The sequence below is a fragment of the Rhinopithecus bieti genome, unplaced genomic scaffold (genome assembly GCF_001698545.2).
Source record: "Rhinopithecus bieti isolate Rb0 unplaced genomic scaffold, ASM169854v2 scaffold_48089, whole genome shotgun sequence".
Taxonomy (NCBI): domain Eukaryota; kingdom Metazoa; phylum Chordata; class Mammalia; order Primates; family Cercopithecidae; genus Rhinopithecus; species Rhinopithecus bieti.
Window position 1 is genome coordinate 1,925,512 of NW_016819479.1, and position 20,725 is coordinate 1,946,236.

A 20,725-nucleotide genomic window follows, 5' to 3' on the forward strand; every position below is an offset into this window, starting at 1 on the left:
GCTGTAACTTGATGAGTCAAAAAACAGTCCCTGGATTTGTATAGACTCCACTGATACTATCCTGCTAGAATGCCGTTTCCTGCCTTATATCCTCCTGCAGAAAGGTAAGGAAATCTGAAGCCCGGTTATAGATTGGTGGATGCTCTGTATGTCAATCTGAACTTGAGGCCACTGCTAGTAATTATGTAGAGTGAGCACTGCAGGAGAGAAAAGAGGGATCTGCCATCTACTTAGACCAATGCAGAGTACTATTTCTTTGACTATAAATAGTGCCTGACTAATATCAACAAATTTACTTGGCATTCTCCTACTCAATGTTTCCCATCTCTGACCTCACCATATACCCTCATTCCTTCTTGCTTTCATTCTTCAAAGCATCTTTGTCTGGGCCAGTGGGGAAGTTTATCTGGACCATAGCTACTACTATAATTGCTGCATTTACCCAGGCTTAGCTTTCTTACTAGGGAGAACAAAAAAGTGTTTCAAGACTTTTAGAAAAACAGAGCAGAATAGTGACCCTGAAAGAGCAGACAGAGTAGCTCAGCCCAGAGAAGCAGAACTGGGATGCCACCAGCAACCTTCTCTCCTAGGTAATGGTACCTGTCGTAGCTTCTACTAAGCCCAGATGGGGGAGAAATTAGGTATGTAAATTGGGAAGTTCTTTGGCTTTTTAAAAATCTATCCTATCCATGCTTCAAAAAGAAGGGCATTGGTTATTAAAGTGCCATTTGTCTGGATTGGCAGCACCAGTAAGGAAGGTAATGTCAAAAAAGGCTTAATCATGGGCTCCGTGGAGTCAGGGAAATTAGAGTAAATACCTTGGGTTCCGTCACTTCAAGCTATGTGATCCTGGAGAAGTTACTTAATATTTTTAACCTCTGTTTCCTCATCTGTGAAATTATTATTAAAAATATCTGCCTCACAGATTGTTCTGCAGTTGAAATGAGTAATATAACCTAGATGGCTTGGCACAGTACCTGGAATATAATAAGTGCTCAGCAAAGGACAGATGGTGGGGTTAACAACAATGACAATGTACCCTTCTGCAGCATGCAAGTAGTCATCAACATTTTAAAAAAGAAGAAAAAAGCCCTTCACTGTCTTGTTCCCCGTTTGGAAAAGGCTGCTTTATAAAATCAAGATCAGAACTGATGAGAGTACAATAAATAAGAGCAAGATGATGACAGGAATTACAGGATGTGACAGGAAGATGTGGCAAACTTTACATGATGAGACTTTAAAAAAAAAAAAATCTATGATCAGAAGAATGCCAACAATATCCTTTCACCACACAAGGTTCTTTTGTCCATACTCTCCTGACTCTGAACAATGAGCGCTACCAAGAAGAAGGAAGTAAAAGTTCATACTTGTTAATGTATCACTCTTCCAATGTTTGATAAAGCATAAAAGCAACCTCAATTTCAACTGATAATAATAATATATATGTGTGTGCAGGGTTTCTTACTTTCTAGTCTCTCTTTGGCCTGGTTGCATTCCTTCTTTCCTACTGCCTGGTAAATGCTAAAAATGACTAAACCTATTTTTTTTGTTGCACTAAAAAAATAATCTTGCAACTTTTTAGTAGCTCTAGTGAAAGGCTTGGCGGAAGCTGCGATAGGAACTATTACATAATGTATGTGCTTCAAAACAAGTTTTGAAAAGTTTAAAAGACATGACAAAACATCAAGGCAATTCAAGATGAAGTTTCAGTACTCATTTGTTATGGCATTGGACTCCCTGGAAAATAAACATCATTAACTGCCGGCTGAAAAACACTCATCGTTCTGGCATTTTTAATTTGATAAAAAATGAAAAGTTCCTACACTTGGAAAAACTTAAGGCAATTAAATTCAATTCATGGACTATTAATAACTAAAACCATTATGGTGACTATTCAAAGGATTAAAAACTGAGCAATGCTTTGGCAGCTGCTATATGAACTTGGAAAACTAATGAGAAAGGAATGGCTGTGGACATTAGAAGCTCTGTTTAACTCATCTCTAAATTGAAGTCTTGTGAACTACGTGGTTTTTCAATAGACTGAATTTGCTGGGAACTTCACATGCTCAGAGTTTGAAAGCTGTTTGTTTTTAATTTAACAATTTAAATGAAACTCATGGGAATAAATAGAAAATGAAATCTGCAAGATGACAGCATTTAAAACTTTCATCTTTAGACAATCAGCAGCTTTTGACTATTTCTTATTTACTTTTAAGAAATTCTACAGCATAAAATGACAATCGTGGGAGAAATTAAAGGTACTTAAAACTATTTTATCAAAAGGGAAAATTAAGTATCATTTTTAAAAGTTATCTAAGATGATGAAATATTATACCAAACATAGCTTGTCCTGGTTTTCTGGAGAGGACAGAAAAAGAAAACACGAGCCTTTTAGAATTTCCTATTCTAGATAACAGTTACTAATGTGATAGGATCAACTAATTAAGCATTGAATGAGTACGGCACATCCAACTTTGTATGAAATCTAACCCTAGTTACAGAAATTTTCTCTTCCTTCCATGACTCCAGAAGGTATTGGGTATATACCCTATTTAAAAAATTGTTGGCCAGGCATGGTGGCTCATGCCTGTAATCCCAGCACTTTGGGAGGCTGAGGCAGGTGGATGACTTGAGGCCAAGAGTTTGAGACCAGCCCAGCCAACATGGTGAAACGCTGTCTCTACTAAAAATACAAAAGTTAGCTGGGCATAGTGGCACGCGCCTGTAATCCCAGCTACTCAGGAGGCTGAGGCAGGAGTATCACTTGAACCCAGGAGGCAGAGGTTGCAGTGAGCCGAAATCACGCACCTGCACTCCAGCCTGGGTGGCCCAGTAAAACTGTCTCAAAAAAAATAAAAAATAAAATAAAAAATTGTCATTGTATAATTATGTAAACTCAGAATTCTTGTCTTTTAAAACCACTCTTTAAAATCAGTAAGCTATTCCATGATTACATCAAACCAGCCAAAAGATGAAATGCCATATGGTCTTTGTATAATAATGCAAAAATATTTTAAAAGTTTTAAAAAAGTTATTTGTATCCCCAGAGTAAACCTCAGAAGAAAATACCTATATACAAAGTTCTTACTAATGAAGTCCATCTGTGCAACTGCAGCAACATGAATCTTTACTTCTTTCTTCCCTCCAACTTGGCTTAGGTAATCCACTGTCCATTTGCTTGTACATGGCCCCAAATCAATCCCTTCCAACACAAGAGGTTTTCTCTGTAAGTGGGGAAAGAAATACAACAACAAAATTCATGAAAACCAACAACACATCAAGAGCTGTATTTGGCAACAGGCAGACAAAAAACAAGATCTGACTCTTGCTACCAAGATGCTCGACCTCAAAGCTTTTGACAGTTCGTGTTGTCACTAAAACAAGAAGAGGGGCCATGTGAAATATCTAGAACAAAATTTTGAGATTAGAAAAACAAAACAAAACTGCAAGACCATCAATATATAATGACCAAAATTTGTACTTTATAGTCAAATATTTTTGTAACTTTTAATTTTGATGTCATTTCAAACTTATTAAAAAGTTTTAAGAACACTACAAAGAATTTCCGTAAACGCTTTACCCCAATTCACCAACTGTTAACATTTTGCACATTTGCTTTATGATTTGTTCTTACTGTCAAGAGAAGGACATATTATCATTAACTGAAATTAAATTAAGCATAATTTAATTTTTCTGGAACCATTTCAAGGTTAAATTGCTTACACCATGGTCCTTATCTCTAAAAACTTAAGTATATTTTCTGAGAACAAAGACATTATCTTATATAACCACAGAATAATTACCAAAATTATATTTAACATTGACGTAGGCTGGGCGCAGTAGCTCACGCCTATAATCCCAACACTTTGGGAGGCCGAGGGTGGATCGCTTGAGGTCAGGAGTTTGAGACCAGCCTGGGCAACATGGTGAAATCCCATCTCTACTAAAATAAAATTAAAAAAAAAAAAAAATGAAATGTGGTGCATGTCTGTAATCCCAGCTACTCGGGAGGCTGAGGTGGAAGAATTGCTTGAACCTAGAAGACGGAGGTTGCAGTGAGCTGAGATCGTGCCATTGCACTCCAGCCTGGGCAACAGAGTGAAACTCCGTCACGCACAAAAAAACAAAAAGCAAAACAATGACATAATACTATTATCTAATCTACAGTCCATATTCAAATTTTGCTTATTGTCCCAGTGATTTCCTTTAGCGTTTTTTCCTAACCCAGAATTCAATCTGAGATGTCACATTGCATTCAGTTGCTATGTCTCTTAATCTGAAATGTTTAATCGTCAGCCTCTTTATCTTCTATGCCCTTGACGTTTTGGAAGAGTATAGGCCAGCTATTTTTAGAAAACCCTTCAATTTGGGTTTATCTGAAGTTTCTTCATAATTAGACTCAAGTTACACATTTTGGAAAAGGAATGTGCCACAAAAGGAATGGTGTAGCCTTCTCAGCATGCCACATCAGGTAGCACACGATGTTTTGCTACAATGAGTACAAAAAACAGTGATTTTTCTAAACGCCATCATTTCTTCTACATTTATTAGTTGGCATCCTAATATCAAAATGAGCTCTAACTTCTCCATTGAATTATTTTATTCACTGGGTAATAATCTAGTGGTATAATTTTGACACCCAAATTATTCCAGATTTGGCCAGTAAGCCCCTTCAAGATGCTTCTTGTGACTTTTTAACCGGGGCACTTCCTTACATTATGGCAAAACAACACAACCCAACATCTTTTATACTTTCTCTGCCCAGCCTTGTGATCAGTCATTTCTTAAAGTAGCTCTGGTTTCTTCTGAGTGGACAGACCTATGATATATGTGAAGGTCTATGTATATCCCACAAATATATATACACATACACCCCATATATGCATATACCTATTCTGTTCAGCTCTCTCTCCATATATGTCCATATATATAAAATACATGCACACACACATATACCTAACAGGTGTATGTATGAGCCATAAACATTTCAAGGTTCATTATAATCTACTGAATTTGTAACTCCCATTTTCAGCCATGGGAAACCTAGTTCCCATTATCCTCAATGTTTAATGACTTGCAAAATCCCAGAATTCACAGAATTTGCTTTTGCCACTGTTAGATCACACCACTGTAAAAAAACATGTCTACAACAGGTCCTCAAATAAAGTTGTAACACAGACGAGGAAAAAAAGAAAATCAATTCCTAGCCAGGGCCCCTGTCTGAGTCGAGTTTTTGCATTGTCCTCACATCTCTGTGGGTCTTCCCTGGGTACTCCGGTTTCCTCCCGCAACCCAAAGATGTGCACATTAGGTTCACTGGCATGTCTAAATAGTCCCAGCATGAATGAGTGCATGTGTGTGTGTGTGTGCGTGCGCGCGTGTGTGTATGTGTGCGTGTGCCCTGAGATGAGATGGTATCTTGTCCAGGGTTGGTTCCTACCTGTGCCCTGAGCTGCCAGGATAGACTCTGGCCACCTGTGACCCTGAACTGGAATAAGCAGGTTGGAAAATGAAGGAAGAAGGGAATACAAAGTACGTAAAACAAAAATTTGTAAAGCATATGATAGTCATACAAGTGCACAATAAACAAGTCAGTATGAAAGCACTCAGTGAACCTGCCACACTTGTTTTGAACTGTTCAGTGGTAGGAGGTGCTCCTTACAATTTTCCATTTGTAAACATTTATTCCTTGACTTAACCCACCACTACTATGACCACTGTCACATAACAATTCACCAAAATTGAGTAATTATTTATTTTATTAATCCTTCTTAAATGTTCATGTAGCTCACATTTACTTCAATGTTTAAGATTAGAAATGTTTTGGGTCTTTATTTACAAGTTTGGTGATGTTTTTGTGACCAGCAATATGCCACTGGAACTTATATCTTGTTTCTGTCAATTAGCCTGTGGTAAAACTGGTTTCATTATAGGTCATTTCCCTTAAAGCTGCTGCTTCCAAGAACCTACTAAGAACGTTAAGTGAGGACTTACTGTACTAACTAGAATTCAGTTTGTTTTCAGTTCTTTCTGTCTTACATTGAGGACATATAAGTAAAGTACTGTGTTTAAAAAAAGTGACTTGGGTAACTTCTCCCTCTCCCACTTAAATAGGTTCATGTGTTACTTTTTATATTCTATATTAGGGTGTTTTAAAAAATAACTTTTCCATCCTTGTTGATTTTATTATTATGACTTTAGAATGTAAAACATTAACGTGATTACCCAAATCAAAACTATACAAAAGTCACCCCATCCACATTCTTCCATCTCATACTCATACATCCCCTATGCATAACCGATCTCGTTAATTTTTGGCTTATCATTCCTTTATTTCTTTTTTGCAAAGTGATTAAAAACATATATTTCATTATCTCTTCCCTTTTTTACATAGATAGTAGCTTACTATATATTCTCTTTTGTTATGTGCTTTTTAAAAACTTCATAAATATATCCTAGAAATCACCACTATCAGTTCAGATATCACCTTTATTCTTTTTTACATCTTAGTATACCTCAGTGTAAATGGGCCATAATTTATTCAATTATTCTCGCCTGCATAGGCATTTAGGTTATTTCCAATAATTTGCAAGTACAGTAACACTATGTAAATATTTACACATTTTTGGAGCTATATCTCCAGAATAAATTCCTAAATGAGGAATTACTGGGTCATAAAGTAAACATAGTTAGACATGCTAAAAGAGTTGTACCATTTGATATAAAATTTGAGTGTGCCAGTTTCTTCACGGCCTCACCAAGAGTATTACCAGAGCTTTTCAAATTTTTGCCAAAATGATACGAGAGAACTTGTATCTCAGTGTAGCTTTATTTCTCTTAAGAGTAAACTTAAACATCCTAGTTTAAAGGCCATTTTAATGTTGTTTTTTCCCCTCTATCATTTGCTCATTTTCTACCAGATTTTCAGCTTTTACCCCTTTTAAAAGTTCTTTCCATACAAGGGCTTTTACTGTCCTTTATATGAGATAAATGTTGGAAATATTTTCTCCCACTTTGTCTTTCAAAATTTGCTTATAGTGTTTCTGGCAAACAAATGTTTCATGTAGTCAAATTTTAATCTAATATTATATCTGAATTTTGAGTCATAGCTAGAAATGCCTTCCATACACCTAGATTATAGAGGAATTTACCCATATTTTCTTCTAGCACTTGTGTAGCTTCATTTTTTTTGTATTGCCAAGTGTACTCACAACTTGTGTAGTTTCATTTCTTTACATTTTTCTGATCCACTTGGAGTTTATTCTTGTGTACAGTGTGAGATATAAACTGAATTTTATCATTTTCTAAGTGAAACTCCTCTGTATAACACCATAATGGTGGATTCATTTCATTATAAATTTGCCCAAACCCATAAAATGTACAATATCAATAGTATGCCTTAATATAAACTATGAATTTTGGGTGAAAATGATGTGCCAGGCTGGGTGCGCTGGCTCTCGCCTGTAATCCCAGCACTTTGGGAGGCTGAGATGGGCGGATCAACTGAGGTCAGGAGTTCGAGACCAGCCTGGCCAACATGGCAAAACCCCGTCTCTACTAAGAAATACAAAAATTAGCCGGGCGTGGTGGCGGGTGCCTGTAGTCCTGGCTACTCAGGAGGCTGAGGCAGGAGAATCGCTTGAACCCTGAAGGCGGAGGTTACAGTGAGCTGAGATTGTGCCACTGTACTCCAGTCTGGGCAATAAAAGCAAAACTCCATTTCAAAAAAAAGAAGAAGAAAAAGAAAATGATGTGCCAATGTAGGTTTATCAATTGCAACAAATACACCACTCTAATGAGGGGATGTATCATGGAGGAGGGTATCCATGTGTCAGGGCAGGAAGGATATGATAAATCTCTGTACCTTTGGTCAATTGTGCTGTGAACCTAAAAAGGCTCTAAAAAACAGTCTATTTTTTAAAAAGTCATTTTTTGCCCTATTGATTTTTGAAATGTCATGTTTATTATACACTAAATTTCCATAGGAACAGGTATTTCTGCACTTTCTATTCTATTCCCTTGGTCTATCTATTCATGCACCTGTACAATGTGCAGTGTTAATTATGGAGTTATTAGAAAATGTTTAACAAAAACTCATAGGACTACGCTCCCTCATACTTTTTAGTGTTTCCAGATAGAAAGATCTTTTTTTCCAATTTTGTTATGAATTTCTAGTTTTACTGCCCTATGGCCAAAGAAAGTTGTTTGTAATTTTCAACTCTTTAAAATGTAATGATGCCTTGTGATATATATCTTGTCTGAAGAGATTAAATTACAAAATACCTTTTACTATGCATCTTACAAAGCACTTCCGCATACATTAATCTTCACAACACTGCCCTTAAGGCAACTAATGTCTAGTACATTCTGAGATGGGGGGGTCTAGGGACAGGAAGAGAAAGAACATCCCATCTAGTACAAGTCTCCCAACTAATAAAGGCTTGAATCCCCTCCCGTAGGTTGCTATCAAAAGAAAAACTTCATTCCTCCCGCGTCCCCAACCCCGCCTTTTTTTCTTTTCTTTTTTTTTTTTTTTTTTTACTAGGGTCTCACCCTCTCGCCCGTGCTGGAGTGCAGTGGCAGGATCATGGATCACTGCAGCCTCGACCTCCTGGGGTCAAGCAGATCCTCCAACCTCAGCCTCCAGAGTAGCTGGGAATACAGGCGTGCGCCACCACGCCCGGCTAATTTTTGTATTTTTTGTACAGAGGGAGTTTCACCATATTGGCCAGGCTGGTCTTGAACTCCTGACCTCAAGTGATCCACCGACCTGGGCCTCCCAAAATGTTAGGATTACAGGCATTAGCCACCGTGCCAGGCCCATCCCTGACTTTTGTAACACTCAGAACTGTAGTGTTTATTTTTTTTGAGACAGAGTTTCGCTCTTGCTGTCCAGGCTGAAATGCAGTGGCGCGATCTCGGCTCACTGCAACCTCCGCTTCCAGGGTTCAAGGGATGATTCTGCCTCAGCCTCCTGAGTAGCTGGGATTACAGGTATGTGCCACCACCATGCCCGGCTAATTCTGTATTTTTAGTAGACACGGGATTTCTACTGGCTGGACTCTAACTCTTGACCTCAGGTGATCCGCCCGCCTCGGCCTCCCAAAGTGCTGGGATTACAGGCGTGAGCCACCGCGCCCGGCCCCAGAACCGTAGTTCTATGTCCACCCTTATAAGTGTAAATATCAGGTAAGAAAATTGCTGAGTATTTTTCCTACCATAAACTGACTGTAATCCTGCAGATTTTTTCCTTTTAATACCTTCCGTTTTTCTTAGGTCTGGACTCCCTTGTAAAGCATTGCAAGTAAAAGCACTTTTCGTTCCCCTAATATTTCTCTGAGTTTTCTTTTAAAGACCTAAGGTTCTAACTACAGGTATAAAAGACTCCCACGTCGGAACTAGAACCTAAGTAAGTTAGAATTCAAGACAAGTAGGAGTTTCCCGGCGGAATCCCATTGCTTTCCTTCCTGGCTCAATGGAGTGAAAAGTTGTGCCTTCAAACCCATTAATTCGGAATAGACTGACAGATGCGGGGTAAAGAGTTTAGGCAAAATACCTCTCGCACTCAGCTCTCCGCCATCATCTTGCTCCCCAGAAACATGGGGCTTTCTCCGGAAATTTCAATAGAGGAGCCAGTCGGCGTCCCACGTGCACCTTTCCCTTGGCCTAAGGGCCAACCAGTCATCTGCTGCCGTCCTGCGCCTCTTTCCCACACCCTGGGTCTCTAAAAACCCGTTCCCCGTCGTCCAAATGGTAAAGACGCGTCTCCTGCTGGGTTCCCGGGGTTCTGCCCCGCGCAAGAGACTCACCTGTGGGTAGAGGTGCTGCATGAACTGCTCCCGAGAAACGCCCTCCAGCCGGGTTACCGTGAAGTGCTGCCCGGCCATGGTTGCTCACGCCTGCCCTCTTCCAGGTCCTCGCAACTTTGGCTCTAAAGCGTTCCTCAGTGCCATCCGCCCGGAAACACGAGCGACAGAGAAAAGGTCCGCGAGGCCGGCGGACTCCAGAGAGGCTGGGTCCGAGCGCGGGGCAGGTTGCCGAAGGGCCTTGGCGTGGGCTGCGTGCTGGAGAGCGGGGACAGGGCCGACTCACCAGAGGCTGCAGCAACAAGTCCACTTTGCTCTCCAGGCTCTTTCTCCGACACCGCTGAGGTGGTTTCCCACCGACTTCCTTTCCATACAGCACCAGCAGGCACCGGGGTGAAGGGTCATATAAAAATGGCGCTGGCCGCTCGTCTGCTACCCCAGTTGTGGCACTCTCGGTCGCTGCCCTGCGGGGCCGTCCGACTCCGGACTCCCGCTGCGGCCGAGATGAGGCTGCCGTCGGCCAGACTTTGCTACCTCTGCCGCTGTCGCCTCGGCTTGGGAGCGGCGTTATTTCCCCGAAGCGCTTGCGGCCTTGGCAGCTCGGCGTACCCTGCCCAGGGCCTCCCGGCGGGGCCAATGCCCTCAGCGCCAGGGACTCCCCACAGCCTTCGCTTCTTTCCCTGCCTGCCCTCAGCGCTGCTCCCCAGCAGCACCAGAAAACCAAGATGATCGTCCTGGGATTCTCCAACCCTATCAACTGGGTTAGGACTCGAATTAAGGCCTTCCTTATCTGGGCCTATTTCGACAAAGAGTTCAGCATCGCAGAGTTCTCTGAGGGAGCGAAGCAGGTTTGTTTAATTTCCTGGTTGACTTGTCTGTCTCTAATGAGTTCAACTATTACCTGCAGAAGTGCTTAGTTTCTTCAGTGGGATACAAGTGATCCAAAGTGATTAGTGGCCCAGACATAGAGCCTTCCAGCCATTGCTTGACTTAAAGTAAGCTTCTGGCCAGGCATGGGGGGTACACGTCTGTAGTCTCAGCTACTTAGGAGGCTGAAGGGGAGGATCGCTTGAACCCAGGAGTTGGACGTAGTGAGCTGTGATGGTGCCATTGCACTCCAGCCTGGGAGACAGAGCCAAGCCCTGTCTCAAAAAATAGAAAGAAAAAGCTATATGGTCTCATATTGTCTGAACATAGTTTTCAAATCTACAAAGTGGGCAAGACAATCCCTGGCACATAGTAGGCCCTCCATGAATGTCTGTTGAATACATTAATAAATGGGTAAGTTTGAAGAATAAACGAGATAACATTTCCAAAGTTCTGTAATGTCACCTTGGGTAGAAGAGCAGAACTTTCTGCCATTTATTTGACAGAGTCCACCAACACACCACCCCATACTCCTTAAAGATTAAACTGGAGATGAGCAGTTTTACCCTTTTAAAGGGTTTGCTGAGACTGCCTGGTGGCTAAGTGCGCAGCACCCTACACACAGAAAATATTTAGCCTTTAGAGATTCTTATCCCTGACTTTGTTACGTACCTGTTTCTCAATGGCTGATTATACCTTGCCTTACCCTTATGACAGTGGTCACTTGGGCCCTGAGGTTATTTGTAGAGTTTGTGGGTACATGCTTTTTTTCTAGGATTAAGGGCCATGTATACCTTTTTTTTTTCTTTTTTTGACTCCTTTACAGATTGTATCATTCCCAAACATTGCAAAACTATTGATAACAATAGAAGTCGGCCAGGCACGGTGGCTCACGCCTGTAATCCCAGCACTTTGGGAGGCCGAGGCAGGTGGATCACAAGGTCAGGAGTTTGAGACCAGCCTGGCCAATATGGTGAAACCCCATCTCTTCTAAAAATACAAAAATTAGCCATGGCGCACCCCTGTAGTCCCAGCTACTCTGGAGGCTGAGGCAGGAGAATCGCATGAACCTGGGAGGTGGAGGTTGCAGTGAGCTGAGATCGCACCACTGCACTCCAGCCTGGGTGACAGAGCAAGACTGTCTCAAAAAACAAAAACAAAAACCACAATAGAATTCATAAAGTTTATTTCCTGCTTCATACCTCCATATGCCTTAAAACCGTACCATTGGTGTAATCATTTTACAATATTGGTTGTATACTGGTATTGACATTTTACTCCAAATTTATTTCAGATTCTTTCCATAATCATGGCCATTTGTATTTATGAGACCTATCAGTTGTAAATCAAATGTTTTCAACTTTATGTAATAAGTGTCAGTATTAACTCCTGCTGCCTGCTTCTCTGAGTCAACTCTTGACTACTATATATATTTACATAAAAAAAGTTAAAGAGCAAGCTTGATTAAGATGCTTAACTCAGCATCATAATTAAGGGATAAACCTCTGCTCTTGTCAGTTCTTAAAATCTTTTGTCCATGCAGTGGTAAGTTGTATTGATCCTCCTGTTCTTTACAATGCCCACCGATGATACATGAGCTTGTCTACCTCATAACACATATGATGGTACCAGTTCATTTATGTTTCAGTAAGGATTGGAAATCATCTCCCCACCATTGGCAGGAATCAGGCCTCAGTACTTGTTTCCTCTGAACACACAGAGGAGCCTGCAGCATTTTTGGAGTCACTCCAGTCCTAGTGGTTCTCCAGCTGTTAGCTATTTTCACCTCCTTCCTTGCTATTAAGTAGTTTTTCCACCCCATTCATCAGCCAGTCTGTATGCAGTGTTGCTTATATAAAGCAAACAACCAAAATTTCAGTATCAAGATGTCGGAGGGGTTTTCTCCTGAGGCCTCTCTCAGCTTACGGATGGCCGTTTTCCTGCTGTGTCCTTGCATGGTCCTCCCTGTGCATGTGTGCTCCTGGTGGTTCTTACTCCACATTTGCTCCTCTTCTAAGGATGCCAGTCAGATTAGATTTTGGCCCACCCTGATGGTCTCATTTAACTTAATCATCTCTTTAAGGGCTTATCTCCAAATATATTCACATTCCAAGGTTCTGGGGGTTAAAGCTTCAACATAAATTTTGGGGGAAGGAGAGCACAATTCATCCTATAACAGTTAGGTAGTATTCTCTGATATGCCATATCTGACATGCCTGTGCATCCTCTGGCAGCCTAAATTTCAGCTTATTTCAGATTTCAGCTTAGATGTTTCTTCCCTTAGGAAGCCCTCTCTGATCTTCCCAGATTGGGTTAGAAGGCTCTTCTGTATGCTCCCAAGTCATCCTGTTCTTATCCCTGTCAAAATTCCTAAACTTGTCAGTTTACTTGTCTTTTTCCCAAGTGGACTGGGAGTTCCCTGAAGACAGGTAGGATGTTAATTCACAGTTTGATTTTTTTTTTTTTTTTTTTTTTGAGATGGAGCCTCGCTCTGTCGCCCAGGCTGGAGTGCAGTGGCCGAATCTCAGCTCACTGCAAGCTCCGCCTCCCGGGTTTACGCCATTCTCCTGCCTCAGCCTCCCGAGTAGCTGGGACTACAGGCACCCGCCACCTCGCCCGGCTAGTTTTTTGTATTTTTTTAGTAGAGACGGCGTTTCACCGTGTTAGCCAGGATGGTCTCGATCTCCTGACCTCGTGATCCGCCCGTCTCGGCCTCCCAAAGTGCTGGGATTACAGGCTTGAGCCACCGCGCCCGGCCCACAGTTTGATTTCTCATTACTAGCAATGATAATTGCAGTTGGGATTTTCCCTCCTTGAAAATGGAATTTCACACTTCAAAGCTAGGATCTACTGTTTTAGACCATATAAACTAATGACCTTTTCTCCCACTTTCTCAAACCTACATTATCTCCCATACTGAGATTCAGACTTCAGCCCAGATTTCCAGACTCCCAGTGCAGTCTAGACTGTTCTCCTTTCCAACTGCTATCTATGCATGATTAAGAGGTAGCTCATATAGCTGTTAAATGATTGTTTACTTCATCATTTTAAAAAGAAATATAAAGGAGGATTTTTATTGAGACATCTAGATTGTACACAACACGCTGTCATTTCCTGGGTCCTGAAAGTGGATCCAGAATTAAAGGTCAAGTCACTTACTGCTATATATGTGGCAAGGCCTTATACAAAAAGTCAACCAACCTTGAAGGAGTCATGCCTTGATAAATTAATATTTGATGTTGTTTATCACCATTACCATAAAATAATCTTTATTACACTTAGCCATTTAAATATGAGCATGGTATGGTATTTTGAAATAATAATCCCCACACTTCCTTTAATATTTTTTTCAAGGCTTTTGCTCATGTATCCAAGTTGCTGTCACAGTGTAAATTTGATCTGTTGGAAGAACTTGTGGCCAAAGAGGTAAAGTATATTTTACATTTTGCTTTAAAAATAAATGCTATTCTCCTGCAATAGAATGATGCACATTTTCCTTATTTATGCTTAAAAATAGCATGTGTGCCAGCATCCAAAGTAGAGTCTGTGTATCTGTTCTTATGGGTACTTTGGGTCATATAAAAGCATGGAATAACTCCTGCTACTTAAGGCATAAGTAAGTAATCATGATGTCTTTCAATTGCTCTTATATAGAATGTTCTGTTAGGAATTACCTAGTTGAATAATGAGATACATTTCAGCCTTGCTTTTGAGGATGAGTAAATACGGTAGTAAATTTAAAATAGGTTTGGAAAATGTATTCCATGATAAAGATCACTTTTGAAAGGTTTCAAAATGGTATTGGTGAACTAATGGCTTGCTTTTTTCAAACTTAGGTGCTACATGTATTGAAAGAAAAGGTTACTTCACTACCTGACAACCATAAAAATGCCCTTGCTGCTAACATAGATGAAATTGTATTTACATCAACAGGAGACATCTCCATTTACTATGATGAGAAAGGTAATGCCAGAGCATAGTCAACTTGAAATGATCCATAATCGTCCAGATAAGCTAAAGTAGTGGATAATCACAAAATAGTAGAGTTTTGTCAGGACAAGTAGATATTTATAGAACTTCAAAGAAAATGTTATATCCATTCTTTAAAGACCTACTTCTGAAAGAGTTGAGACATGGTCATCGTTTCTTAAGCCTTTCTATCTAGAACTTTTTTCTGCTACTATTTATTTATTTATTTTATTTTTATTCAATAAAATAGTAACTTGAAGGAAACAATTGAGTATTTTAAAGCTGCACCTTATACGGAAGGAATGAGGGGTAAAAGAAAATCAAATTAGATATTGTCAACTAAAGATGATTTGAAAAGATTAACTGCAGAACTCCCAAATTGGATCTAGTTGAGAATAATGAAAAAAGTTGGGAGGAAGTTTAGTGGTTATCTGGTTCTTCTTGTCTGAGGCATACATTTTCCCTGTAGCATTCCTGATAATTCACTGTTTATTCCTGATACATACAAAGTTGGCCCTCTGTATCTGGGGGTTTCACATCCATAGATTTAACTAATCTCGGATAAAAAATATTAAAAAAATAGTTGCATCTATACTTGAACATGTACAGTTTTTTTCTTGTCATTATTCTCTCAATAATACAGTATAACAACTATTTACATTAGCATTTACATTGTGTTAGGTATTATAAATAATCTAGGGATGATTTAAAGTATACTGGAGGATGTGTGTTACGCAAATACTATACCATTTTATATAAAGGACTTGAGCATCTGTGGATTTTGGTATCCACAGGAGGGTCCTAGAACTAATCCTCCATGGATTTCGAGGGATGACCCTATTTGCATATGTATTGTGTGCCAGCCACACAGGAAATGTAGACTCTGCTTAAACACTTCCCAAGGTAGAAGAAAGAGACTCTTAATGATGATAAAATTTTTCATGCACACGTTATTTTGAAACATTTGTAAAGATATTTTTAGTGATAAATATTTTCTTCTTCCCTAATATTTCAAATTGCATCTCAGCACCATGGTCACTAACTAACTTTTGCATCAAGAGGTTGTCGGAATCACCAGGCACAGCAAGGTGAATTAGGGTAGAATAGGAAGCCTTTACTCTTTCTGGCAGTTGAAGTTAAGATAGTTACTGAGCAGCAAAAAATATTTTTTTCCTCCTTGTTTTTGGTTTGACAACACATGTCTGTCATGAGATTATTATAATCTTAGAAAATGCCTGGCCAGATGCAGTGGCTGACACTTGTAATCCCAGCACTTTGGGAGGCTGAGGCAGGCAGATCACTTGAGCTCAAAAGTTCAAGACCAGCCTGGGCAACATGGCAAGACCCAGGCTCTGCTGAAAATATGAAAAAATAGCCGGGAGTGGTGGTGCATGCCTAGGGTCACAGCTACTCAGGAGCCTGAGGTGGGAGGATTGCTTGAGCTTGGGAAGCGAAGGTTGCAGTGAGCCGATACTGTGCCACTACACCCCAGCCCTGGTGACAGAGTGAGACACTGTGTCAAAAAAAGAGAAAGAAAAAGAAAATGCCACTAATTGGAAATAATCCATGTAGTATACTTAGTAAAGTATGTGCTCAGTTAAGTAGTAGCTTTTTACTGAGATACGGAGAAGAGAGCAAGTATGCCATAAACCCTAAGACAATTTTCTAAAAATAAAACAGTATCAATACAAGTATTTTCAGTCACATCAGAATAAGCACAGAATTTGACCTGTAACAACTGTGACTACTGCCAATTTCTGATTTCATTTTGTATATATGGATGATAGATTATTTTGATTTGTATTTGTATGTGTGTGTATGTGTTTTTTCTCTAAGGAAGGAAGTTTGTTAACATCCTGATGTGCTTTTGGTATCTAACCAGTGCCAACATCCCCAGTGAAACTTTAAGAGGAGCCAGTATATTCCAGGTTAAGTTGGGGAATCAGAATGTGGAAACTAAACAACTTCTTAGTGCAAGCTATGAGTAAGTTTAATCAGATTTCATTGTTTCCTTTCTCCAGAAAATGGAAGGTAGTTTGAAGGTATGAAAATTAAGAGATCTTTAGGAAGAAAAGAATTGAAATTTGACAAGTTATTTATGAAGAGAAAAGGTCAGAAAGACACACTGGATATGAAACAGGAGAGTTAAGAAATTAGAAAGAGGTAATGTTGCTAAATTTAATTAAATGATGTTTTAACTATCTATTGCTGCTTAACAAACTACTCCCAAATTCATTGGCTTCAAACAGCCATTGATTTTGCCTGCTATTTCACGCTCAGAAATTTTGAATAGGCTCAGTTAGGGGGTTTTCTCTGCTTCATCTGGCATCAACACGGTGGCAGGAGCTGGAGGATTCATTTCCACAGTGACTTCTTAACTCACATGTGTGGCACCTTGGTACTCCTTGGCTTCTCCATGACTGCATTCTCCAGGGCCTCTCTTTGTGGCTTGGACTTGTGGTAGTTTCAGACTAGTCATATCTTTCACAGAGTGATTGAATTCCGGGAGGCAGAAAATGGAAGCTGCTAAACCAGTAAAGATCTGTGCCCAGAATTAGAACATCAGTTCTGCCATAGTCTACTTGTCAAAGCAGTCAAAGGATCTGTATAGTTTAAAGGGTAGAAAGACTCCCCCACTTTTTGGGGCAAAAAACAGCAAGGCCACATAGCAGAAGAGCACATAGGAGGGGAGATATGGTTGTGGCCATTTTTGGAAAATAAAATCTGCCATAATTGGTACATGAACAATTTATTCACTAGACATCTGTTGATCATCTGTGTGCCCACATGCTCTGGTAGAGGTTCAGATACAAAGTTGAAGGGATACTGCCCTTAAGGACATACTGTATAGTAGGAAGTTAGCAGATTATGTAAAAGAGACATTATATTGTATTTTTATGTGAATAAAGTCTACAACAGTAAACTGCTGGAGCATGTCAGTGAAGATATAATTTGACATTTATTTTTAAAAAAATGATTATGTTGCCAGAGTTACACAAATCTGCTTTAAAATAATAAACCCCCAAAGTGACCTAAGAAATAAAATGTATTCTGTTTTACTAATGTAAAAGAGAATCATATCCTCTTTTTTTTTTTTTGCCTTTTCTTGGAAGAAATGTGTTTTTTTAATTTTGCTTTATTTGTAATTACCCAAAATATTCTATATATTTAAATACTTAATTTAAATCTACTGAATTGGCTGTTAAATCATTTTTAAAGAGCACTGTCATCAACACTAAACTTTATCTTTTCTGATGTTTCTTACTAAGACTGTGGGTACCTCGTAAACATTGTTATTTTCAAGATTGATTTAATGTATGTAAACTAAATTCCACTATTTATTCCTAAATTGGTAACAGTGCTATTTGAAAAACAGCTTTTTTCCTGTATCCTAGGTTATGTATTTAAAGTGCTGTTTGCATCACCAGAGTCCAGTTTATTTCTCCTCATATTAGGCATGTGTTATAGCTAGTATTTAAACAGAATAATATCCAAGTTTCTCTTAGGGGCTGGCAGATGTTGAATATAGATTAGTCCCTTAAAAATACTCATGCTACTTGAGAATGTACTTCAATTTTGTGGGTATATTTATTGTGATTGAATGGGTAGGTTAAACTTTTTATTTGTTTTGATTTTGATTTAATATTAACCATTAGCTTGTTGCCAAAAATTCTTCTAAATATATACTTGCAAATTACATAGTTATCTAAGACATACTTGGACTGATGTAAGATTTACATTATTTGCAATATCTTTCCTAGGTTTCAGAGGGAGTTCACACAAGGAGTAAAGCCTGACTGGACCATTGCACGGATTGAACACTCGAAATTATTAGAATAATTTTCTTGGAAAAATCAGCTTTTGGACTTTAGCAGTCGCTGTGAAAAACTAAGGAAGAAAAATTTTTGGATCATTTGATCTTCATTTAATCTAAGTCTGTGAATTACTTTTATATTATTTTGAAATACTCCTTGCAGTATATTGGCATGATACAGTAAAAACATTTTCCACAGATTGTTATCACCTTCTTTAAAAGAAGTCAAAATTTTAAAAAATACAATAGCACGTCATTGGTGTCATATTCAATAATTATTTCCAGTGCTCCATATAATTTTATAGACATAATAAAGAAGGTATTGGGAAAAAAAAAAGATACATGTGGTCATATGTTCAACACAGCACTATTCATGATAGTGAAGACATTGAATCAACCTCGATGCCCACCAATGGTGCATTGGATAAACAAAATAAAGTTGATAAAGAAATACAACATGGAATACTATGCAGCCATAAACAAGAATGGAATAATGCCCTTTGCAGCAACATGGATGCAGCTCGAGGTCATTATCCTAAGCTAATTCATTTGGCAACAGAAAACCAAATACCACATGTGGGAGCTAAATATTGTATACGCATGGACATAATGATGGGAATAATAGACATCAGGGACTACTAGAGGGGAGAGCGAGGGAGGAGAAAAGGCCTGAAAAAGTACCTACCCAGTACTATGTGCTCTTCCTGAGTGCCAGAATCATTTGTATGGCAAATCGCAGCATCACACAATATACTCATGTAACACATTGTCACATATATCTTCTGAATCTAAAATAAAAACTGAAGTTATTTAACAATAAATAAATAAATTTGGGATAGTAATAGTATGAAGTCAATTATGTAAAAAATTTAGAATAATGTCTGGCACATTGGAAACACTGCATAGAGGCTTACTATTATTATTATTACTATTACTAAATAGCTATTCATATTAGGATGAAGACCGAGTATTATGCTCAAAGGTAGAACAGTTGTAGTTTGAAGAAAGACCTTGGAACTTGACAAAATGTCGTATTTTCTTATAAAAAGCATAATCAGTAGACAAAGCTTTAGGGCCATAAACTGGACTTATAAATGAAATCAAAATTCTTAGGTTAATTTAAAACAACCAGATAGATATGGGCTATTACATGTAATTTTGAATTTTCAAAAAATTACACTCATCTTTAGCACCACTGATGCAAAAAAATACATAGTATGTTAGGCTGAATTCTCCACTCATATAACTTGGCATAACATTTCTTTTGTTTTATTGTGTTATGGCTTTGGTGTAGCTTCTATGGCACTTTGGATTTAGATTATTTCATGAACATCCAGAGGTTAGAATGTCACCTAATGAATCATTAATACTGCTGTAGGAGCATGATTTTCCATTATACTTTCTTCCTGAATGGTAACCTGACTTGACCCTAATGATTCTGGGAACTAATAGAATCATAGCTCATCTGGCTGTATATATAATAATAGGGATAGATGCACAAAGAACATTCTTTCCATTTTATCAGCAATAGAATGGATCCATTTGGTGATAATCATTATGATGAAGAGATGATGAATTTATTCACTCATTCATGAGGTTCCATACAGCTTCCTTTCTCAATTGTCTATGTAAAATAGATGGTTCCTTCACTACAGGAAACTTGAGATATTTTTTCCACTACAGAAAACTTGAGGTAGTTTTCATGTTACCCTGTAAAAAAAGAGTTTTAAAAGATGCTATAGAAGACAAACTATAAGTACTCTTTAAAAGTATTTTTTAAAATCACAGACTATTCAACAGGAGTTTTCCAGGAAAACAGACCCTGAGTCTATGATGTACTTACAGGAAGTTTATTGAGGTGTGATATCTGCAGCAATACCTGTAAGGGAGCAGCAGCAGAATGCACAACAAGAGGAGCCAAGTATAATGCAGTTGTACAAAGGGATCAGCTGATTCAAAGGTACTACAATCCTATTGGGCCTTCTTAAGCTGAGATGGCCTTCCAGAGATGTCCCAAACTGAGGAATGAGAATCAGGCTTGTATTTTTCCATCAACTAATCATTGATATCAAAGTGCTCAAGGGAGGAACATAAACTTGAATGAGGTAACGGGAAGTCAAGAGTTGAACCATCAGCAGTCAACACTTCTGGCAGCTGAGGAAATAGGCAAGTGAGTGGCACACTACAAATATCTCTATACACAGAAATCTCCAAAGATCAGCCATGATACACTAAATCTTCTACATTCAATCATGATGTCTTCCATAAT

At 38.9% G+C, this 20,725-nt stretch overlaps 2 protein-coding genes across 11 annotated transcripts in view; one reads left to right on the forward strand and one right to left on the reverse strand.

The window, feature by feature from the left end:
* Positions 1-9,975, reverse strand: part of TYW5 (tRNA-yW synthesizing protein 5) — a 97,793-nt gene extending 87,818 nt beyond the window's left edge. For all 10 annotated transcript variants that reach the window (XR_001882725.1, XR_001882726.1, XR_001882721.1 and 7 more), the window contains exons 1-2: positions 9,810-9,975; positions 3,070-3,224 (exon numbers count right to left, since the gene is read on the reverse strand). Coding sequence is in view for 3 of the 10 variants with exons in the window: in XM_017858983.1 (XP_017714472.1) it covers positions 3,070-3,224; positions 9,810-9,887 (233 nt within the window). In the remaining 7 variants the exon portion in view is untranslated. The remainder of the gene's footprint in view (positions 1-3,069; positions 3,225-9,809) is intronic.
* Positions 9,976-10,122: 147 nt separating this feature from the next.
* Positions 10,123-18,789, forward strand: MAIP1 (matrix AAA peptidase interacting protein 1). The gene is given in 7 exon segments (XM_017858984.1): positions 10,123-10,457; positions 10,459-10,502; positions 10,504-10,654; positions 14,028-14,099; positions 14,510-14,636; positions 16,479-16,626; positions 18,404-18,789. Coding segments are annotated over 7 exon segments (861 nt in total). The 5' UTR covers positions 10,123-10,217; the 3' UTR covers positions 18,483-18,789.
* The last annotated feature ends 1,936 nt before the right edge of the window (positions 18,790-20,725 follow it).